The sequence below is a fragment of the Cetorhinus maximus genome, chromosome 5 (assembly GCF_964194155.1).
Source record: "Cetorhinus maximus chromosome 5, sCetMax3.hap1.1, whole genome shotgun sequence".
Classification (NCBI taxonomy): domain Eukaryota; kingdom Metazoa; phylum Chordata; class Chondrichthyes; order Lamniformes; family Cetorhinidae; genus Cetorhinus; species Cetorhinus maximus.
Genome location: NC_135883.1, coordinates 106,432,440 through 106,457,749, shown reverse-complemented (window position 1 = coordinate 106,457,749; position 25,310 = coordinate 106,432,440). Strand labels below are relative to the sequence as shown.

Here is a 25,310-nt window from a genome sequence, read left to right as displayed (position 1 = left end):
GATATGCCCCGCTGCGGACTGCCTGAGATCAGCAAAATCAGCATAAAGAGATTAAAACCTAGGACATTCATAGTCTGCAAAGCTCACAGATATATTTACCCACTAATCCATCAGCAGAATTTTTCACTTTTTTTGCCTTGGGAGATTATGTGGCTTTTGGTGGAAAGGAAATGTCTGAATCGTAATGCATCAGGCATCATGAGTTTATGAGGCAGCCCAGGTGGATTTGCTAATGTTTGTATGTAACATGTCACTTACACATTCAAAAAATGTGCTAGGTGTTTCGTGCACAGGTGTAATGCCTGTGTTCTAGAATCCTTTCCTGTACCTCTTCTGTGAATTGCACATTTTTAGAAGGCATTAAACTGGTAAAGATATTTTAATCTAACATGAATATACATAAGGAAACTTGAGTTAAATTTGTTTTTCTCCATGTCTCTTTCTTCTTTGAGCCTGTCCTCTTGTTATTAATTCTTCATTGTTTCCTTTTACCAGTTTTTCTTCGCTCTGTGCATAAGTAGTGACAAACTGCTGAGATTGCCACTGGCTCAGACTGGAACACTAAAGGATAACAATTATGCTGCAGTCATGTTGAAATTAGTTAGGGGCATAAAAGGTATCAGCAAAATGTCAAGATTTTCAGTTTTCTGCTTATCTTGATTATCTGGGTTTTCAAATATCTGCAAAAACTTTCCTGGATAATAGGGGGCCAGTGGGAGTTAGTACTGCAACACTTCTTACTCGCTACCATTATCCTACTCTGGCTCGCAAAATCAGCTGATGCTGGAGAATTTGATGTCGCAGATCAGATTTGCTGGCTTGGAACTCCCATACTCTTGCCCATGATTCCAGCCATCTGACCGGCTAAAGACCCAAGATAACTAGCCTAAAATGTTCTCATGTTAAACATAGATCCCCTGCTGCAATGGTGAGCATTAAACACAGCATATATCTCATCTTGAAGGATTCCATAATGTAACATTCAATGCTGGCACAGGAGCCTATTTACACAGATATGCTGTATTGATTTTAAAGCAAACAGCTCAACAGAGTCAATTTCAATGGAAGTTCGACTGACTGATGAAAATTATCACTTATCTATATAGCAGGGAAGGGCTATGATTGGCATCAAAGGAGAATTATTACTCATGTCTCTTAGCTCTGTGATGGGACCAATGGCTAGAGTTACAAATCTGTGCATGGGCACTGAGCTTGCCTATAAGAACAAATCAATGAAGGTGTGCGCATGTTTGTCTATGTGGGTTGAAACAACTGGACAGCACTGAGAAGGTTGGTGTAAAGATTATCTGGCCATTCCACTATCTAGAAAATGGGGTCTCCAATACGGAAAATCAAGTTTCCACTGTGTTGTGAATTAATATTGGGTGTTTTGTTGCATGTTGAATCCTTGAATGTATAGGCTCTAAATTGTTGAACAGGTTGTCCAAATTTCGATGGGAGATTGAGATAAACCTCACTGAAGCTCAGGTTCACTGATTATGTGAAAAAACAACAATCTTTTTGTAGAAAATCTATATGTTGGATTTTTAAAATACTTTTGAGTGGACATTTCATTTTATGTTGCACACAGTACACACATGATGCTGTTTGTGTGCTTTGGCATTTGATTTTCAGCAGGAAAATAAGAACATAAAAAGTAGGAGCAGGATCAGGCTTTTCAGCCCTTTGAGCATGGTCTGTCTTTCGCTAAGATCATGGATGAACTTTTACATCAGCTCTGTCTTCCCACACTTTCCCCATATCCCTCAATTCCCTTAGTCACCAAATATCTATTGATCTTTGCCAAGCCCACTAAAAATGTATACATTTCAATGAGATCAACTCTCATTCTTCTAAACTCCTCCTCACAGCTTACTTTTCCACTTCACTTTGTATCAACGGCAAACTTGGTTCCCTCACCTAAGTCATGAATATAGATTGTAAATAGCTGGGGGCCCAGCATTGATCCTTGTGGAACTCCCCTGGTCACACCCTACCATCCTGAATAATCCATCTATTCCTACTCTATTTTCTGTCCGTTCATCAATCCTCAATCCAAGATAGTAGGTTATCCCCAATCCCAAGAGCCCTAATCTTGTGTAAGAATCTTATTAATTGGCTTCTGAAAATCCAAGTATATCAATCCACTGGTTCCCTTTTCTACTCTGCTGGTCACATCCTTAAAAGAACTTTAAGAAATTTGTCAAACACAATTTCCCTTCCGTGAAACAGTGTTGATTCTGCCTAATTATGCTGCAATTTTCCAAGTGTGCTGTTACCATGCCCTTAACGATAGCTTCTAGCATTCTAAAAGGAAGCTTTGGATTTGCTTTTAAGGGAACCCTAATCTTCTTGCTGCGGCCCAGCTGTATAGTGCTTATAAATAAGCTATATACCATTTGTCTGTCTGTCATCCCTCTATGTTTATTGGCATTTTTGGTCTTGCCATTGCTTTCCATGGTATCTTTTTTGACATTTCCCTGCAACACAAAATTGCAATGGATCTGCAAGTCAGTGTATAAGAATTTAGAAAAGAAACTAAACACTTAATCCAGTTTATTTCAGAACAAATTAACTTTTTTTTTTAAAAAAGAAAATCATCTAGTATGAGATCATTGTTAAAGCAAAACCAAAGCTTTTTCCACTGAGGGCTCAAACCTATGTATAATGAAACCATAGGTCACATAGAAGTCCCAGTAACGGGATTTTACACCAGTGAATTAGCTCAGCTGATTGTCTTTGGTGTGTCCTCAAGTGAGAGTCTATAGTCAATTGTTCTACACCTTGTAAAAATGGTGTTTTCCAATAAATCTGTATTTTTTCAGTCCATTATTTGTTTCCTTGAATTTGTGACTTTTAACAATATTCTCTAAGTTTAATGCTGTTCTGGGGGCTCAAAGTTCATCCCACTAATTTTCCACTACAAATGAAATCTGAAAAAGGTAAACTGGTAATGAAAGATAACATTAATCATGCTTACATATATTCCATAATACAAGAAAGCATTTAAAAATATATATTCAGTTAAACATCCTTTCAGTTCAAGAGGAACATTATGTAGATTTTTCTTGAACTGTAGACTTAGATTATTGTAACTACGCTTATGAGAAATAGAATTGGAATGTGCCAACATATCTACCAGAATTCTAGGTGGCATGGACTCATTTTGTTCAAGTAAGATTAGGCTAACACAAATTTGGGCATATTTCCCATTACCAAACTTAGTAAAAACATAAATGCGCAATAAAACTACTGTTTAAATAAGCACATAGAGGGAAACAAAGGTTGCACAAACTAAGACAAAATAAAATTGTGAATTCTCCATCCATCAAGGTACAGGGCATAGTGACAACTCAACTACATTTTGCCTTTGTGTTATGCTCCAAATGTTGTATTTTTATTTTCCTCCAAAACAGGGTGTATTAAAAAGATAAATTGCTCCCTGGAGTTGCTCACCTTTCTGCCAAAGATTACAAATTAGTAAGATTCTGTCATAACCCAATACTGCGTCAGAAGTGACCAAGACATAAGACTAGCATAATGAACAAATCATACTGCTTTCTCCTAAATAAAACTAAACATGATTTTATACTGAAAATTGTGGTTCTTCTATGAACATATCAGTTAGAAAGACAGAAAAATGACAGATTATAAAAATAACTGCAGAGCATGCAGCTGTAGTTGCGTGCTACAAATTATACTGTATACTACATTCCACAGCTTTAATAATATAAATAAATATATATTTATTTTTCCTGAATCTGCAGAATAATTATAAACTTAGGATACTTGTATTGCAATATAAGCATAAATTTATGCATCAGACAGGAGTTTTTTGCAATGTTATTCTGGAGGATTAGAAACTCTCCCTTTCCTCCTCCCCTCCCCCAACACACGCTTACACAACTCAGAACTTTGATGATAGCCTTTTTGTTAAAATCAGAAAATGTTGGCATGTGCAAGGTTGAGTGATCGCAATTGTACCTGTGAATTGTTTCACTTTGTAATCCAGGCATCCCCTTTTCCAATCCCTTCTATAATACGATCACCAAAGCAGAATGCTTTGAAGAAAGCTTATCGGCCTAAAATGAATAGTCAATAAGCAATTAGTACAAGGCCCTCATCCTATTTGAAAAGATCTTTACAGTCCCGGGAGGCTAGCAGTGAAGCAGGTTTCCTTGACGTTTAAAGGGAACTTTCAGTTGCAGTATCGCAGACCATCATGGAACTGGAAGAAAGATACATCCACATCTTTTGCAGAATGAGAAAAAAATTGGCTTATCCTCATTTTTTTCACATTGGGGTAAGGTGTGGTGAAGCAACTCAAACATTTAGAACAGACAAATGATATTCAATCTCGTTATGAAAGTTAAATGATGGGCCTAAGACAAATTTTAAAATATAAAATTTGACCAGAACACAGGAAGTTTTCATCATTTCATAATTTAATCACTTCTGTGAAAAGTAACTTTAAAAGAGGCTCAATAAACAGATGGACAATACAAGCCAGGATGGTAGGTTTGCTCTTTGACGTGTACTTAGTCTGCTGAGTAACAGGGATGATGTAATTGGCCTCAGATCCCTACGATAGAGAAGGGAGAAAGCAGCCAGAGTTCCTGCCCTCGAGTGCTGTTCAGCAACACCCACTGAAAGTGTGCATCATAGCCACTCAGCAAGAAAAGGTTAGGGCTTTGATGTGCTATCCCTACAGTTGAACAGTCAAATAATAGTGTCATTAATCACACATGAACAATTCCCACTTGAACCCAATAATGGAAGGCAATCACATGGAACCATGCACAGCAAGGAATCAGGACCTTTTGAAGACGAGAGGTGTTACCTGCCATATCTGCTCCTCGCTTAGCGATGTCAGGCGGTCACTCTTTAGAACTTCTCGCAGCAGCCGGTAAGGAAGTGCCATGACTTTCTCAGGGTGGTTCTTCAGCAGTTCAGAAAGATGTTTGACGAGGAAGTTAACCACTGCTTCTTCCAGCAGTGTAAGATTAAATAGGTCAGCAAGTTTGTATAAATCCAGGTAATTGAAACTAGTCAGTTCCTAAGACAACAAAAAGGGCATTGAAAATGGCATTCCTGTCAATATACATATATATATATATATATAAAAATATACATACATGTCCCATGCAGTCTATAAGCAATTTCATTATAATCTATATCATCTCATTAACCTAAAGCACTGCAGTAGTAATAGTACGTGGTTAATAGCCTTTGTAAATGTCATAACATAGAATGGGTGAGTAAGTCTTCAAAAGGCAACCAACCCAATCAAATTTCAGAAGAGGCAGAGAAATGAAATAGTCTATGGAATGTAGTCAGTCTTGCTTAAATCTAACTGCAGAGGAGCATTGGAAGAAACGTCAAAGGAAGTCACCTGTCTACTCATGTAAATGAGTGTCTTAAAGGCAACAGATGTTTTTAAAAATGGAATAAAAATGAATCAAAACAGCAGGCATTAGAATAGTTCAAGGTTGTAAACTAATTTGAAAGACTTAGATTCTTTTTCCCCCCAAGAGGGAGAGCAAATTTTGGTCCATATATTGAGAGCAACACTTCTTCATTTGAAATAAAAAGGCTATTTAATTTCACAGTCAGCTTTATGATCTTTATGAGTTCATCTGCTACCTTAATGTCAAGTTATATATAAAGCTGCAACTTACATCCATTAAGAACTGGAATGAAGCACCTCATCTAATTTCACCAAAGTGTCATAGGGTAATCAGGAAGCCAAGACCGTCAATAGGACCGTCAATAGAAAGGACTTTAAGTTTAAATCCAGTCTGGTACCCAGTCCAACAATTATTTTTAAACATTATCTGAACATTATCCTAATAATAAATTATAATCTATTTTGCCATTCCAATGTATCCATTGTTCAAAATTTATTTTATATATTGGATATGCGAGGCTGAAAACATTGGAGGATAGGTCATCCTGGGCTCATTGTTTGCAACTCAGTTTCAAAACAGCAAAAATTAAAATCCAATGTTATGTTGCCTGTTTCCTCTTGAACTTGGATAGATTGCTCAAAAACGAGTAACTGGGCAGAATACACCAGAAAGAGCAAACATCACTCTCCAAAATAAAGAATTGTAATTTTTGCAAAGTAATTGACGTGTACATTGTAAACTCAATGAAACCTTTCCAAGTTCCTTATAAATTTGTTCAGCACAATCTCCTTTACAACCTCTCAAGTCTGAAAAGTATTGACCATTTGATTTTACGTCAGTTTCACTAACAAAAGCCAGTTCTAATCAGTTTATTTGCAATGCACATATACTAAGATTACACCAGAAAATAACTGTATAGGACATTATCCTTAAGTTTACTGCATTTGGTTTGAAAATAAATTTTAAAAATTAAATTACATTCACTCCATTTCCCAGTTATTTTCTTCCACATAGATATACCCAGATGTTTTAATTTGCAGCTACATATCTTGAGAGATGTTGTTTTCTTACAATGTGTCCAGCAAAATAAGAATGAAGTGGTCAAATGAAAATAGTATTTGGCAGTAAAAGGAATGGTCCCCTAATCTGTCCAAAACTGCACCCAGATAAGAAGATCCTGAGCAGGAATCAGAACCAGGTAATTACAGATTACAAAGTTGCTGAATGATGAACGTCAGGTAGATATTGGCCAGGAATTTTCCTATGGCGAGCGGGCAGGGGCGGGTGCGGAGCCGATCGTGCACGCAAAAGAGTGCAGCAATCTCCCTGAGGCACGGAACTGCCTTGGGGAGATTGAATGGATAATAAAACAGTTTAATAAATGATGTAAACATTTATTTAAACATGTCCCCTCATTTGACAGTGTCAGATGAGTTGGGACATGTTTGTAAAGGCGGGAAAATGTATTTATTTATTTCATAAAAGCTTCAGGAAACCTCATCCCACCCGTGGATGAGGTTTCCTGAAAAACACGGAGGCTGCTTGGGCTTTTCACCTGCCCACCAACCTTAAGGTTGGACAGGCAGCATTCTTAACTACTTTAATTAATTTCTTAAAGGCCTTAATAGGCCATTGACATTTTGGCGGGTGCACAGCAGACTCTGGCGTGTGCCCGCCGAACGAAATATTACGATGGTGCACGATGACGTCGGGACGCACGCCCGACGCCATTGTGCGTCATTTTACGTGTCGGCATGTCGGGCTCGCCCCTGCACGCCAACAGGATAATTCAGGCCATTATGTTTTTTTAGGTGTCCAAAAATCTTCTTATTAAGTGCTGCACAAAAGGTTACTAAGTAATATCGAGGCTTGTGAAATTAACAAGCAGATCTTAGGTTGCATAGCAAATTGATTCTGTTGGCGTAGACAGAAGGTGGCTATTAGCGCTTGCAGCTCCAGAAGGGTTCTAGTCACTCGTGGAGTCCTGCAGAGATCTATGTTAGGTTTGTTGCTTTTTATTATCTTCCTTCACAATCTGGATGAAGGCACTCAGGGGAAGGTTTACAAGTTTGCTGATGACACAAAGATATGTACCAGAATTAGGAACTTAGATAACATAAACAGTCTGCGGGCAGACCTACACGCACTGGGGGAAGTGGGTTCATAATTGGCAGATGTTTTCCATGTAAACAAGTAAAAATTGATACATTTGGAGGGGGCAATTCAAAGCGACTACATCATGTAGGGTTGCAGGGTCAAGGCTGCTGGATGTTGCAATTCATGAGTTATTAAATGTTATGACCAATGTCACAACATTTTGTTGCAAAAGCAAAAAGAGTGTTAGGGAATACAGCTCTGACAATTAAATAGCAAACTATAATTACAATCCTTTCCTAGTACAAAGCTTTGGTCTGGCCACATCTACCATACTGTTTGAAGTTTTGATCCTTCAATTGGTGAGGGTTATTGAGACTCTGGACAAAGCTCAGAGGATCACTTGACTGCTGCTCAGTTTAAGGGTCCTGGGTTATCAGTGTAGACTTAGAGATTTGGAGCTTTTTATTCTGGGAAACCAAATACTTCAAGTAGACATGAGTGAAGTCATTAAAATAAAGAAGGAATTGGATTCTCTCCATTGCATGAGTGCAAGTTTAAAAAAATCAGCCCCCTTACAATCCCAGCGTTCATTAACTGCCCATTTTTAAAAGACATAAAGTGTTCCCCTACAATCTACATGGAGATGAAAGAACTTCTGAAAATTTGAAATCACCAACTGTGTTCCCTTTCTTTTCCTTTTTGTGTTCTGTGCCCGAAGGCAGGTCCAACCCACGGTGCCACGATCTCCACCAAGGCAAGGAAGCAGATCCCAAATCCACCCCAGGTGGAACAGGGATTGAACTCTGTGCAGTTAGCATCAATCCGATGCACACTGCCACCCTGCCGACTGAGCCAACCGCAACCCCCCTGCAGCTCAAAAGGGAGTTGGAGCTGCTGTGGCCACACACACTGACACTTCTACATGCATGTTGTAGTCTGGAGCTATGGATAGTGTTGGCAGAGGCTCCAGTTTCTTTCCATCACATGGCTGACCAAGAATCTCTCCCGCCCTTACCACCATACCTGTCACTGACATATGCTGGAAGGATTTACAAGTTGATATTCAACCTGTTTGGCCATGTTATGAATGCACCTTGCTTGGTCATCAAGTCCTGGAGTGGGACTTGAACCTGAAGCTTCTGACTCAGAGACAGGGACTGTACCATTGCGGTACAAGTCCTCCCATATTCCCTTAGAGATTCTTAGTTTGATGTTGAGTTCAAGTAAAGAATTCTTTGAAGGGAAAGTAGAACAAACTGCACTGATAAGGAAGATGTATAAGAATATTTCTTAAATACAGCTGGGAGGTGTTTGATGCTTTTGTCTCAAGAAGGATGATCAAAGCTTGGGCTTCTTTCAGCGAGGACAAAGTTTCATCTAATCTGAGAATAAAGAACCAACTTCCTTCTTTGGAAAAAGTTTTTAAAAACTGGACATTCTACAGGAAACTAGCATTAAATACTTGTGTCAAACAAGATGACAAAGCATAGATTTATTTATTTATTTCTTCGTTCATGGGATGCGAGCGTCATTGGCTAGGCCAGCATTTATTGCCCATCCCCAATTGCCCTTGAGAAGGTGGTACCACTGCAGTCCATGTGGCGTAGGTACAGCCACTCTGTCAGTGATGTTAATAGCTACCTAAAAGCTGAAGATTTGCAGTCATAATAATCCTCTCACATACTGAATTTTTACCTAACACTTAAAGGAAAAGTCTTGCACTTTATCCCTTAAGACATCATGATAATGTGCTAAATAGGCCCGACAACTGCCCAACCCAGCCTGCAAGGTGCTGCCTGAATGCAACTTATTAGTTCAAGTATCCATCCTTCAAAGTATTTTCTCTCTCTCTCGAAAGAAGACAAGATGATAAACCCAATCTACCTGAGTTAAACAAAATTAAACATTCTTATTTGAAGCATGTGGTAAGCAGAAAAGACAGCCAGATGCTGAAAGTTTCTTGGTTAGGTGAAACATGACCTTAATAATGAGAACTATGAAGCACTCATCAACAATCCTGCTAAATATTAAAATGGTCAAATGGAAACTATGAGAGTTTTGATCTTGACTGATGTAATCTTGTTTTTGAAACAACCAAGGACTTCTAAAGTACAAAAAGATATCTCAGTACCTACTTTCTACTCAATGCAGGGGGCTGCCACCTCTTGTGTAGTCTAATGCATTCTAACAAGCTCATCCCCCAGATCTAGGGACAGCACTGCATGGATTTGATATCTTATCCAAGAAGTCACATAGTAAGAACCAATCTCTGTTGAGGTTAGAAAAGTATATAGTGTGTGCTATTTGGAAAATATGCCTTAATGTATGGACTTCATACCTCATCCTCAGGTAATGGTATTCATGCCAAATTCCTAAAAGCTTGAGGTGGAATTGGCAATGGTCTTGGAAAATCACACCAGGAACCATTGACTTGCATTGGAACTGTCCCTCTGAAGCAGATGAATAGAATTCTGGGAAAGAAATGCAGTGTTGAGAGCACAATTGTGCTTCATGGAGTACTTGGAAATTGCTAGGCAATGTTGTGATCTCACCGGCTGTGAAGCTAGTTCCCCTCAAGTTGCTGTGGCACATATATTAGTAGCTTTGATGGTCCATGGAGTAGTTAGAAAGGAACAAGCTGGATTCTGCTTTCCTAAGTAACACTTAGGGCATGATGTGACTTAATAAAAAAAAAGACTATGGGGAAAACCCATAGACATTACTTTATGTGATTTTTCTAAGGTTCTTGGCCTAGTGCCTTCAGTTGCTGCCATCAAGAAGCTGGAAGCTGTGAGAAATGGGGGAAAATCTGTTGGTCCTTTGGTTAAATAACCAATTTGGATTATGGAGGATGGGAAATTGGCTCAGGAGCAGCTCTTTAAACTCCCCAAAACCATAGTCACTTCCTGGGTTTTCTACTCCCCAGTCACACATACCTTTGGCTACTAGACAGGTTATCTGATTGGGATAGCAATAGCTTTTTGGTTAAGAGCCTGATAGTAGTGGGAATTTATTTCTACATCTGTCACTGTATATGAATATTATTAAAGGTGTTGACAGTCATTTTCTACCATCAGTTTTTCACCAGGCCTAAAAATACTCAAAATAAAAATTCCTGCAACATACAATTTTAGTATAAAATAATGCAACAAAAATATAAATTTTTAATAGTGTGGCCTCAGTAATGTACGGTTCCTTATTATAGCATTATCTTTGCATGCCTCACAAAGATAGCCTTACAGGCAGTGTAGTGTAGCGCAGTAACATTTGAGGAAATTTATGCAAGTCTAACTTCACTACTTTGAATTTTTCAACAGTGAGCATTTAATCACAGCTTTGGCCCAGTATTCTTCTGACCAAACTGGTCCACTTTGTCATAGCTAGGTTGTTTGATTGATTTTGTTCTGTATGTTTCTATATTGAATAGGTTTTCTGGCATTTTCCTGAACTTAAGTATGTGCCATCTGCTCCGTGGATATTAATCACTTTCACTTAATACACCTCAGAATTTATCATACAATCCATTCCTTATCTTGGGACCATGAAGTATCACAACACAAAACAGTGAAAACAATGGTCAAAAATTTCTTAACTATAATAAGCCAGGAGGAGAAATATTTAACTGCGCAGCACTCTTTTAGCAGCAGGAGAGTGTTGCTGGACAATTATATGCCATTTTTTTCCCTCTGGAGAACAGCCTTCTGGTTTGGCTCATTGCTATTTCAACTGCTCATGTTGCAATGATCAGAGCACAGGGCTGTGCATATTAGTTTCATGAACCTATTAAAGAACTACTTTTGTCATTCCATTAAGCTGGTACAGAGTTTTAAGCACATTATTCAGACAGTGCTGGTGGAATTTTATCACTGATTTTAGGTATAGGCAACATAACTTTAAGATAGGCAATGATATGATTATATTGAAAACATGTATATTTAACACTACCTTAGAAATAAAATATGGATGTAATTGAACAGAATAGCGTGAAACACAAGAAAACAAAGCCTGATAACTAATACAGAAATAGATGGGTAAAAAGAGTGGAGCGCAAAGAAGTATACGGAACTGGTAAAGATGTGGCTTCTATCTATCCTTTGTGTTCTGTCTAAAGACAGGTCCTAATTTAAGTCTCACACAAGATTTGCAAACCTCCTACTAGGAAGGAGCAGCTGAAAAGGATTCCTATTGCTTTCCTCACAATTTTTATCCTCAGAGTACCTTCTTCTAAGTGGGCTGCAACCAAGGCTAAAGAGCTCCAGATTTACCCTTGACAATGAAACAGGTGCACAGGGACATCTGCACCTAACAGACATGAATTCCACCACCCACCCTCACCCCACCCCAGGTGTCAAACCAGTATTTAACAGACATATTCTAGTCTCGTGAAATTGATATCCCTTCTGTCACTATGCATCAGCTATATGGTCATATCATCTACAGTACAATCACAGAAGAAAAAGATTGAATTAATTTCCTCTTTTTACCTTCCCAATGTGAACTCTCTTGTTAGCTATATATTTTTACACTAATGGAAACTCTGGTATTTTCCTAAGGATATGGTGCCTCTCTTACCTATATCTGTGGTGTTTGCATTGTTTTTATTGTATATCTGTCTTTCAAAGTTATTTTTTATGGCACATCTATTTTTGTGTTGTCTTTATTGCTCTGTCTTTATGCTGTTTTTTTCTTTTTCTTCATCTTTTATTTTGGGCCAGAGGTGATGTGTTATATGACAGGGAACAGACTAGTTGAGGGCTGCAGAATTCCAGTGATGAGCATAGCACCAGCAAGATGCAATAACACTTTAGGTACAAGCTGTCTCAACTATATCTACCTGCTCAATGAGATTATTTTGCATTGTTTTCCTCCATATTGCTTGTGGTTCACCTCCTGTAGTCATTCCTTTTATCTAATGTGGTCCCATACTAACGCATCTGCCTCTGATGTCCCAATTCGTAGGTGTCCCAGTAGCTGGTGCTCTCATAAGCTTTTTCCTATGTTTCCTGCTTACCTTAAACTCCACTTATGGTGTCTGTGCCTTAATTCTTGGCTCCATGGTCAACGATGCATAAAAATTAAGCTGCCCCCATATACCAATATCTGTAAGGCTTTACCGCACCATTGGGTTGGGGAGGGTGATATTTGGGTGGGGAGGAGGACATATTGAGCTGTGTGGAGAGAGAAAATCAGCGGAAGAATGGAAAAGGAAATGAAAGGCAGGGAGTGCTTTCAGTGGCTGGCCAACGAAATCAGCAGGTATTTTGTTGGTAGCGAGAGGGCAGACAGGTCGGCATCGGAAGTGGTCTTGGGTGAATAAGCTTAGCTCAGCAGCAAAAAAAAGGGGGTTAAAATCCATGAATGGGGTTGGCATATATTTTCTTTTTGGAAACTAGGGCTAAATTTATGCATTTACAGTTTGTCCTGAGTTGATAACAAAGCTGAAGGATGTGGGAGACACAAATGGCATCTATGGGTCAGGTGCCAGTAATTATACTGTGACAGCCAAATGTTGCCATTGGATTTTACAATCGTAAAATTTTACATGTTGAAATAGGAGTTTACCATTATAAATGCTGACATGAAGAACATCACCCAGAAATCGTGACACAAGACGTAAGGTTAATGTTGACAGGAAAATGCACACTCAGTGCAAGTATTTAATATTGTTATAGGCATTTAAAAGAGAAAAGCAGTACTAATGCAAACAGTCTTCAATGATTTAATTGCAAATCCAGTGCCCTTTGCATCTGAGTTTATGACATCATCTCCATGTTGAAAAGATTCTCTCATAATCACTTTTGGATAGTCGTCATTTTTGACAGCTAATTGCAATATTGAATTATATTCTTGAACACTACACAGTAACAGGTTATTTAAACAAGTTAAAACAAGAAATGCCTAGAGGTGTATTTTTTGGCTGTTAGGGCACTTCAGTAATTTGTGAAGCAATAAGTGGCGAGTGGTGGAGCTGGTGCCTGCTTTCCCTGTCCAGTCAGAGATTTGTCAAATTGTAACAAGACAAGCTCACCACAAAACTGGTCCTGACTTTCATGACAAGAATGGAAATGCTATCCTTTTGGGAGGATTAGCATTCTGTGTTACACTCTGGAGTTATGTTGCAACGCAGACTGGGCTCACATGGAATTGTCTCCTATTGGCAAGATCACCCCATAAAATTGGAAAGGAAGACTAGAGGAATGGACCAAGTGTTTGCAAGAAATTGAGTACAGATAGGCTGGATTGCAAATTTGCTTCGAGACTCATGGCTTCTGCTGTACTGATTACCTCTGTATATTGGGTCTCATAGTAAATCAATAAATTATAGAAACATTAAAAAAAAAGTGGGCTTTTTGTCAACTGTGAACATTGCACATTTCAAAATACTGCATTTTAACTGGCTGCTAGAAGTAACCTAAGGCTGTCAATCACTTCACAACTTAAACACCTAAATAAACAGGGAATCAAGCACTTGACCCCTGTAAGTCAGCATTCAAGAGTTATGGTAGTGCTTGAAAAAAGAACTGCCTCTTGGTGTTTTTCAAAGACCCAGTTAACTAGTAATGATTAGTGCCATTTTCTTAGTTGCAATTCTAATTGGTCCCTTTAAGTTTATTTCCAGTATCAAACAGATGTAAGGCATTTCTCCTTTCTAGAGAAATTTCCATATTCCCCACTCCTCTGATACACCAAAATACAATATGTAAAACATATACAATCTGGAATGAGGCTTTTTCCTCATTACCTTTCACCCCTTCATTCTACTTGTTAAAGAATGTTATTGCTGTAGCTAGTGAGACATTTTAATGACTGAAAATGGTAACCTTGCCACCATTTATCATTCATTATTATTGACTAATGGTGAGATGACTATGAGACACTCAATTTCTATCTCCAACAGATAGTTAAAACTTGGCTCTTTTCTTGGACTGTCTGGAAAATGTAAGTAATGATGTACTTCTTAATTTATCAAATAACTTCTCCCCCTCTCCCCACCACCTCCCCGCCACTGTTTCCTTTCTCCCCCTTTATTCAGCTATCTCCCTGCGGAACTTGCTACTTCTGAAACTCCTTTTAATTCTCTTGCTCTCTAGCAAGAGCACACCCTGGAGCAAGTTAAAGAGCTCCAAAGCTTCTAACTGCAAAACAAAATAACAAATACTGTATATCCAAACAGACACGTGTCTTTTTATCACCTATGAATTAGGTCATCTCGGGCAATCTAGGACGTAAGATATGCACACAACGCACTGTCAACAATTACACTGAAACACATCACTGCATCACTTTGTTACATGACAAAAGAATGACCAACATACGTATTACAACAAAATAATTTCATGATTGTAAAATAAAATTATTAGAAAATATCAATTGTGTCCCATAATCAGAACATGTATGGTCATTTCTAGTCCTTGGAATATTGCCTAATTCTATCTAATTTTGAAACAATCAATTCATCTATTACACGGTAAAGAAAGGGATTACTATTTGTGTGGAACCCTGATAAGTTCAATCAAGATTTCAAATCTTAGGAAAAGATCTATTTTGTAGACTTAAATCTTGTCAAAAAAGGTTATATGCCTTTCAAGTTATTAGTTATATTACTGTTATATATTGGCATTTTTTTGGCTTCATCTAGCAAGGGAGTTTATGTTGAATAAATACATATCCATATTTAAAATTTAATATGAGGCCTGATGCTGCTCTGCTCCTTTTTGGAGAGTGAATAAAGTTTCTGTTGAGGCACAGGATAGATCTTGCAACCAAAGCAATTAACAGAAATGTTTTATGTTCATTATCCTGAACTTGCTAACAGAAACCTGCCTAGGTATTAGGGTTAGTGAAGATAAACTCGAGGCCATAAACAGTTAAGACTCACTTTAAGTTAGTTAGAATGCAGAAAGTAAGGTAAGGTATCTGGGCCTTGATTTTAACTCCTCATCCAGTAAGAATGGCGCATAGAAGGAGTCAAAATCAAGTCGAATCATCTTATCGGCTGAAGTCACCTAGCTCTCTGGCTTTCAAGTCAGCTGAGGCTCTTGCTATAGGTAACTGTTGTATGTTCAAAAATCAGGGCTTGATGACATCATCCATGCCTTAACTTTAGTTTAAATTGGAGCCCGGGGTAGGCCCACATGGTGTGAAAGCTGGTAGTCAAACATCTTCAGGTAGAGCGAATGTGGTATACATTCTATCCAAAAGCAATGATGCATGGTGCTTTGAGGTGCTTATTTGAAATGTACGGACATTTAGAAGTGCAAAACAGTGGCAGCGAATTGGGATTTAAAAAGAACTGCAGCTTCTGTGCTGACCAATCCACAGCTTTCTGCCCATTAATGTGAATGGGTGGAAAACCATGGATTTGCGAGCACAAAAGCAGAAACCATGGTCTTCACATCTAATAAGAATGGCAGTGATGATCTCTTTGAAGAGATAACTGAGATATGGATGAAATTTAGATTTTCAAAAAGTGTTTGACAAAGTTTCTCATGTAATGTTAATCGCGAAGTTTTTTTTATAGAATAGATGAAAAATCATCTTGATGAATTATAAATTGGTTGAACAACAAAGAAACAAAATATGCTGATAAATGGAAAATTGCCTAGGAAAAGGTTAGTAGCTCTAGTGGCCTGTTCTTAACTTCTATTCCTCAGGTACTACTCTAGTATTTATGGACCTCTAAAAAATAATGAAAGCATCATTAATTTGTTTGTTTAATTCCTCAAGGACTCTAGGATAGATTCCATTTGGTCAAGGACTCAAATGTGAATATTTAGTACTGCCAGATTAAGCATCTATACATATCATGGATTCCTTAACCTCATTTACAATCACTAAAATTTTTCATAATCCTTTGTGAAAACTGATGAGAATAGTCTATTCAGTATAACTCCATATTGATCATTTGTAATAATGGTATCAAACTTCTCCTCTTCTTTGACCTTTATTACTTTAACAGACATCGTCTTCATTCTTTGAAAAACAGAACTTACTTTCTTTCTTCATTTAAGAATAGACTTAAATATATTTTATGTTTCTTCTGTTGTTCTATATGTTAGCTATTGTTTCAAAAATAATTTTCCCTAAGACTCTACCTATAACTTTGAAGTCTACTTAAACATGTTCATCTCATTCGTGATCGACAACAGCTGCCAATTAATAATTGGCCACTTTAATAATTACTCAGTTATATCAGATATTAACTCAACCTCATTCCTTTTTGCAGTCATGTCCACCCTGTCTATAGTTATTATGCTTTATTTATAGTCTTCTTTGTTTACCCCTGTTCTTCTTCTGACATCCAATTTAGTAGTTTTAATCAAATCTGCTATCCTATTTATTTTTGGACACCTTACTCAAAACTGGGGTATCCAATATAACAAACTATTTTTTTCTGGTGGGGGAATCCAAAACAAGGAGGCATAATCTTAAAATTAGAGTAGCACTGATTAGGATTGAAATCAGGAGCATTTTTTTCCCCACATAAAAGGAAGTGGAAATCTAGAACTCATTCCCCAAAAGGCTATGAATGCTAGATTGATATACATTTTCAAGGCTGAAATTGACAGACTTTTGCGAGGTAAGGGTATCAAGGGATATGGAGCTGAATGGCTTATTCCTATTTCTAACACTACGACAAAAGAATTAGAAATTAGAACACGATAACAACTTGCCTGCATAAGGAGGATGTTACACAGAATTTGCTTATATTTGAATTACACATAAATAAAATCTGACCTTTACGTATTGCAAAAGTCACACCAGGAATTTGTAGCCATCCTCCTGGTCCTTAACCTATTAGATCTGAGTTGTACAAACACATAAGTTAGACTGCCAAGATTTTCCAGTCAAAAATCTACACGTTAACTATATGCCTGATTTTGCACTATGTTTATTCTACTATGTGTACCAACACAGCATTGCTGTCATGAGACCGGCCAATAGAAAAATAATTGAAGTAGAAAACTTGCTTGCAAGAATTTAATAACCCACTTGTGTCTTTATCACCAGTGAGTTATCAGGTCATTGCTCACCAATGGGATAATTCTTGTAACCCACTGATCATCACTATGACTTTGCAATGTATTCATTAGCTTTCTTTAATAATGTAAAACAGCTGCAGGGTGATACAGCAAAAGAGTAGCCATTGCATGTCTTACAGAAAGCTGCTCTTTCAGATCACGTTCACCACATAAAAGTGCTAAACTAATGGTTCTTAATGACAAATTAATGCCTGTGAATTTAAAATATACTTATAATAGAGAAAGTAATTTGCCATTACAATATCATCATTGGACATGCTCCTTGTTTAATAAGATGTATTTAATTCAGAACCTAATGAATGAAGTATGAAAGAAAGGAGATGAACCCTGCAATTTCTCTTATGCAAGTCTGTCACCTTATTTGTAAAACCGAAGTGTAATTTACATTCAAATTATAACAAATGACTAGTTTTACAATGCACAGTGATAAATGATTATGCTGGTAACTGGTAATATGCTAACTATATAGAAACAAGCCACTAGCCTTTTTAACGTTTACAATGTAAAATGTTTACAATGGCAGAAATAAACCTAAAATGTATAAATAAGGTCACCACACTCCCCCCACAACCTTCAAAGGAAACATTTTATAAAACTAAACTACAATGCCAAATCTCTAGCATTTAATGAGTTCATACTGCCATCTACTGGTGTTTTAACTTTAAATGCAGATAGAAGGACAGGAAAAATCAATGGGTCAAATCTCCCGGTCTCCAGGTCATGGAGACCGGACCTATGACCAAAGATGTGCATCAGGACCCTGCGGAACTCCTGATGCACAGACCTCCATGGGAATTGCCTGGGAAGTTTCAAATTGCCCTGCTCCCCAGTACGCTCAGTGAATGTCTTCGACTCTAAGCTAGAGTCAGAGACTTCAGACAGTTCCATGGTACTTACCTGAATAATGTTAAGACAGAAAAATCCCAGTCTAACACCTGGGCAACTACATAACTAACCCCCCCCCCCCCCATCACTCATACTGGCTCCTTGACTAGCCTTCCTGACCCCTCAACTACCCACCCCGACCCCATGGCTACCCTCCTGATACCCACCACCCCCCGACTCTCCACCCCAACTATCTCCTGACCCACCCCTCCACCAAATACCCACCCTGACTATCCCCCTGATCCCCTCTCCCTCACTACACCCCCTGCCCCCCCAACTACCCCCTTGAACCCACAGCTACCCTTGGTCCCCAACCAGCCCCTTGGCCTCATGACTAGATCAGCTGACCCCCTCAACCCAACTAACCCCCAATCCACTTACCCATGTACTCACCTCACACACTTACCCACTCATGCGCCTACCCTCTTATCTCAGCCACAATACCCACTTACCTCACTTTCCCTATCCACTTATCCACCTCACCCACCAACCCATTCCCTCATGCATTCACTCACCCATTCATTCATTTATTCACTGACATTTAAGATTGGACATTTAAACTTACCATACGACAGCTATTGCCGTAAAAAGAGGGCCTATCCTCTCTTCCCCCAACTTTGCTCCGCTGATATTCAGATGTGAATAGGCCACAAGTTGTTCAAGTTTAAAATCAGTAAGATTGAAGCCATTGTTTTTGGCCATTGCCACAAACTCTGTGCCCTCCCATCCAATCCCATCCCCCTTCCTGAACACTATTCAGGCTGACCTAGACACCAGACAGAAATAAAGCTTTTGATCACCCCTTCTTTCCTACTTTGGCTCAGAACCTATTTTCTTTGATTATAGCTTTGTGAAGTGTCACAGGCCGTTTTTCTACATGGAAGGGGCTATGCTAATGCAAGCTGCAGTTGTTTTCTCTTTACACGTACTGAAATGAGCTGCAGTATTGTCTATTTTTCTAAGTTCCTACTTTTATTTTAGAACTTTAATATTTGGAGCTATCTTTTTATTTGATCTTTCAAATAGCTGATTTTACGACTATTTTGTAATTATATCCTTCAGTGCTGCAGTAATATTCTGGGTTTATGATATCTATGTCATTAGCCTGTATCCACTGATTGTGATGCAGACAGCACATCAACTTTGTATTGTCTGTTCATTTGAATGATTTCAGTGCCCAGCCATTGCTAAGCGCACTATAGATTGGTTGGACTCATCAGCAGGGGCCAATATTGTGAGTGGCTAACTCAAGTTAAAGCTGGCCTACACCTTTTAAAAAGAAAATATCCTGCCTAAGGGTCATTGGCCCGACTCTTTCTTCTTCCATAGATTCTGCCTGCCCTGCTCAGTATTACCGCTTAAAGGGGAGGTGCACTGTGGCTGGAATAGGTGCTGGAAATTGTATAGGAAATGACTCTGGCCTGGGAAACAGTGAAGAATAGCACAACATGGGAGAGCATGGGCTCCAAGGTGCTTGGATGCTGCATTTGAGGCCTTGGTGCGTGAGGTGGAAAGGAGGAGAGATGTCCTGCATCCGCAGAGAGCAAGGGAGGCCCTCCAGGCATGGTCAGAAGGCAGTGGAAGCAGATGGCAATCGGGATCAATGCGAGGACCTGGATGCAGTTCAGCAATCCCTCGTTTAGCACTCCTAATGTGTTCCAAAAAAACAGCCTGCTAAACAAAAACGTGCTAAATGAAAATCACATGTAATAAGGGCAAGTTATGTTCCTGATCTATAATTCTTACATCAAAAATTTATTCCCTGCCCTGAACCTAAATGGCCCAAAAATCCTCTTACTAACTCACTAACTCCTCCTACATACCTTCCATTTGCCACTTCCCTCCCCCGATCCTCCCGCTCAGCGCTTCCCTCCCCAGACCGGCCTACTCACCACTTTCCTCTTGACCCTCCTGCTCACCTCTTCCCACCTCCGACCTTCCCACTCACCTCTTCCCTCCGCCGACCCTCCCGCTCACCTCTTCCCTCCCCCAACCCTCCCGCTCAGCGCTTCCCTCCCCAGACCGGCCTACTCACCGCTTCCCTCCCTGACCCTCCCGCTCACCTCTTCCTTCCCCCAACCCTCCTGCTCACCTCTTCCTTCCCCAACCCTCCCGCTCAGCGCTTCCCTCCCCAGACCAGCCTACTCGCCGCCGCTTCCCTCCCGACCCTCCCACTCGCCCCTTCCCTCCCCCGACCCTCCTGCTCACCTCTTCCCTCCCTGGACCTGCCCACATGTCTCTTCCCTCCCCCTGGTCCTGCCTGCTCATCTCTCTCTTAACTCTCCCATTCACTGTCTCCCTCTCCCGACCCTCCCACTCACAACTTCTCTCTTGCTGTCTCTCTTCTGAGTCCTTGATCACAGCGAGGGCACCGAAGAGGGGTGGAGAGTAAGGTGGTGAGCAGGTAGCAGTGAGAGTTTGGGAAAGGAAAGCGGCAAGTGGGACAATTGGGATGTGGGGGCGGGGGGGGTGGGAGAGGTAGCAAGCAAAGAGGCGGTTTGTTTTTAAAAAGACCAAGCATTCACAGTAACCACGCTAAAACAAAAATGGAGGCAACATTTTTTAGAGGACTTCCCTAAGTTACAAACCTTGCTAAAATAAAAACTTGCTTTTAGAATGCACTTTAAACGGGGATTCCTGTATTGTCAGGAGTTCAATGACCTAACATGAGTGGTTAAGGTCAGTGAATGCATCTTCAAAAGCTATAACCCACCAACAGTGCTACTGGTCTCAGGCACTGTTTAACTAACCCCACCCCTATCACTCATCACTCACTTACCAACAATCTCTATCCATCAAGACACAAGCCTAGCATTTATATGCTCCACTGCAACCTCACAAACTTGACATTGATGCAAGCTTCAGAACCACATCTCACAACCAGCACACAATCCCAGCCACATCACCCACACACACTGCACCACACACAATGAGCTGAATTTTAAGAGCCAGTGTGAAAGTCAGGGGCGAGTTGCCTGCACTGCCACTGCAGGGCTGCACCCAGGCTGGCAGTCCCATGAGAGGGGCCAGGACTGGCCACTTAATGACCTCAATTGGCCCATGGGTGAGCAGGCACCTGCACCTCCTCGGCAGCGGGATACCCATGGGGTAGGGGGAGCGGGGGCAGGTAGGTGACAAACATGGCACCGCTGCCGTTGCACCCGATTTTACATGCCCCCTCCCCTCGCCTGCCAACCCATCCAGTGCCGGGGCCGGGGGGTGGGTTGGGGGGCGCTGCGGAGAGAGGAAGGGGGTAAGATTCTGGCCAATGACACACTTCCCTCTCACTTGCATGACAAGTTGGCCCACAACTGGAGGTAGCTGGGCCTAACTGGAGGGGAACAGCCCTCACCCTTACGGAGGAGACAATGCAGGCCATTATGCAGGACAGCCATTGCTGTGGATGTGACCAGAGGGAGAGAGAGCTGAAACCATACAGGATGCCAATATACTCATCTCTAGGCTGCCTTTTCACATCTTGTGGGGAGCAGGCAGGAAGCTGGAATTAAAGCTACAATCAGATTAGCCATGACTTTATTGAATGGCAGAGCAGGTTTGAGGGACCAAATGGCTACTCCTGCTCCTATTTGTGTTCTTACATTCCCTTTATCCCCCAATCTCTTCTGATTTACAAGCTGCAGGTGGTGTAAGCATGCATCATTTACTTTTCTCCTTACCCTCACTACAACTCTATCTTTTGTGTCTTTCTTCTTTCAAATACCCAAGAATTGAAATTTGGCCAGGCAGTGATGGAAGAGCAACTAGACACTGATGAAGATGCACCGTCACTCGAATTCATACGCACATCCACTCATTTAAATATGGGCATGCTTGTTCTTTCCTCTTTATTCTTTCATGGGATATGGGCTTCGCTGGCAAGGCCAACATTTGTTCATCCCTAACTGTCCATTTCAGAGTCAACCACATCTGGAGGAACCAGGTAAGAATGGCAGAGATCCTTCCATGAAGGGCATCAGTGAACCAGATGGGTTTTTACAACAATCAATGATAGTTTCATGGTCACCAATACTGAGATGAGCTTCATATTCCAGATTTATTAATTGAATTCAAAGCCCACCAGCTGCCATGGTGGGATCTGAAGCCATGTCCCCAGCGCATTAGTCTTGGGCCTCTGGATTATTAGTTATGTGACATTACCACTACACCACTGTCTACCTGTTAAATGTAATTTACAGGATAGCACAGAGATGGCATCTGCATGTGGTTAGTCACTGGACACAAGTGACTTGCAGACAGGGCAAGGATCACACGAGTGCCAGCTCACCGAAGGACAAGACTCAGATGAGAATTTCAAAGGGGCTGCCTACAGAAGAAGGCTGATGCGTATGCACAATGAAATGCTTGTTGCACAGGGAAGCCTGTCAGAAAGCCTGTATGCAATGTCAAGGATCATGGAGGCTCTGCACAGGGCTTTGTGCAGAGTTTGGATCCCAACCTCGCAGCATTGAAGTGGTGGCCAACACTATTGGCAGACTTGTGGACCCAACCACAATGCATAGTCTTCTGGTTGATGTCTCAGTTTCCACTGCAGCACAACTGGAAGCCATCCAATGTCTGGGTAGTGCAATGGAAACTCAGGCTTCTGCTGTGCAAGCTCAGGCTGCTGCCATCATGACTGTGATACCAGTGTTGAAAGGGGCTTGTAGGGTGTCACAGTAGTGCAACAATCTGTGCTTCAACAGATTTCTTGGATTGCTGAGGTGCCAGCCCAAGGGAGTTGCAGAGGCTCCTTGGAGCATGAATGTGCTACTCTCTCTCAGTATAACAGCATTGGTGCTCCCACCACTGCCACTCCGCCAGTGCCCTTGCTGTTGCCTATTAGTCAGCCAGCCCAGACTGCTGTCACCCCTGACAAGATGCTGCAGTCCAAAGCTGGGGCCTTCTGGGACTGGAACTGTTTGATATCATCCACCATGACCCATCTGCGGCCTCCCCCACTGAAATTAAAGAGCCTTACACCAGCCATGCTACAGCCAATGGGATAGCACTGTGAAGGAGCACTCGGACAGTCAAAGACATACAGAAGACAAGCACTAAGGCACTATATAAAGATGATTAGTGACTTAAATGCAACAAGGCATGATTTAATTTAGAAATTTGGTTTGGAATGCATAATTTTTGGATGTTCTCATTTCTACACCGTGGCCAGGCAGGTGCTGTGACAGTCAATAACAGAGGGAAGATAAGGGGCTGGACTTTACGCTCCTCCTTCAGCAGGGAGTAGGGGTGTGGTTGGGGAAAAGTGAAAAAATAAGGGGTGACAGGCTTACTGCCTTCCCACCCGGACCCCATAATACGGTGGGTGGGCGCTGAAATCCCGCCTGCCATCTTTAAATAAATAATTAGTGGGCAATTGAGCCCGTTGCCAAGCCAATCAACCTGTATTTCCACGTTGCCCATGCTATAAAACGGCTGGAGTGATCAGGCAAGCAGGAGTGGGGAGTCCGCTTCTGAAAAAAATACTCGTAAAGGCAAGAAGGGGGAGCACAGGATTCGGGGGGTGCCCTTTGCAATCGGGGGTGCCCCCCTCATGATGTTTCCCCCATATTGCTCCTCCCTGTCTGGCCTCCAAACCCACCTGGCTCCCTAGGCTGCAAAATCGCTCCCCGCCCAAAAGGGTCTCGACGTACCTGGCTCCCACGCCCGTCTTCTCTCCTTCATGGAGATGCCTGCAATCAGATTGGCCGGCAGCTCTCAAAAAGCAGGCCTTCCTCCCACTGAGCCTGTTTCACTTGCTAGAGGGTAAGTTTATTTTGGGTCTGTCAACTGCCAGCCGACTCTTGCGGGGGGCGGGGGCAAGCAATATGCCCAGCACGCCCCACCCCACCTCCCCCCTCCTCCCTCCCCCCCACCATGAAATTCAGCCCAAGGTGCGGGACTATTGACGAATTGGGAACTGGATATGTGGTTACTGGTATCGCAATCAGATGTTTTTCTTCGCATCCTGCCCAGCCAGAGTGGCTTGTCCAGGTTACCTTCTCCCTTCCTCTTGCTCCTCAGCTGATCATTGTGAAGATGGCGTCAGGGGCTCTGTGCTCATGATCGTGATGTTGTGCAGAATGCAGCACGATACCATGAATCTTGAAACCCGTTCAGCCCGCTATGGCAGGACTTCTGTAGAAAGTCCAGGCATTGGTTTCTGTACGCCAACTATCTGTTCTGCCACATTTCACATGGCAGCCTGACTTTGTACGCGTGTCACCAGAATTATAAGTCACACATCAACAACAGCCTTTGTCACCCAGTAGCCACACTTCTCTTTGCCATGGTGAATCAAATGTAGATGACATAGTGACTGCCGCAGAATGAAGGCATCATGACTGCTGTCAGAACACTGGACATTGACCTGTATGATTTGCTGCCAATGGTCACACACCAGCTGGACGTTGAGGGAGTGGAATCCCTTTGGGTTGCAGTAGATCAGAGCTGACATGCAGTGCCTGCAAAGCCTCATGTGCTGTCAATGGCACCGTGCCACATGGGGGAGCCTGCAATCGGAGCGAAGCCATGTGCTCACTATGCTTGTTGCTCTCTGGTAAGAGAGAATGAAACATAGTCAGACGCAGTGACTTCCCTTATGAACAGTGTAAGGGTAACAAACTGCAAGTTGTTTCAAAAATTCTTCAGGTCCAGCCTAGAGAGAGCCCAAAGGATGAAAGTTCATTGCCACAGACACCTTCACAGCCACTGGCAACATGATCCTGGCCCTGCTCTGAGGTTGCAGCTGCTGTTGCAGCAATGGCTGATTTCAGTGAGTGAGTGAAGTGCTGTACTTTGCTCTGTTCTTTGCTGAGGTTCATTCAAGACAATTGCTCCCCAGACAGATGGCCCCTTGCTGAGAGCCGCTGTCCCTCTC

The 25,310-nt window shown here is 41.2% G+C and overlaps 1 protein-coding gene across 1 annotated transcript in view; it reads right to left on the bottom strand.

Annotated features, from left to right (window-relative positions):
• Nucleotides 1-25,310, bottom strand: part of klhl32 (kelch-like family member 32) — a 251,413-nt gene that overhangs the window by 118,933 nt on the left and 107,170 nt on the right. Inside the window, exon 5 of the mRNA XM_078541315.1 lies at nucleotides 4,841-5,056. Within this exon, the coding sequence (XP_078397441.1) occupies nucleotides 4,841-5,056 (216 nt within the window). The remainder of the gene's footprint in view (nucleotides 1-4,840; nucleotides 5,057-25,310) is intronic.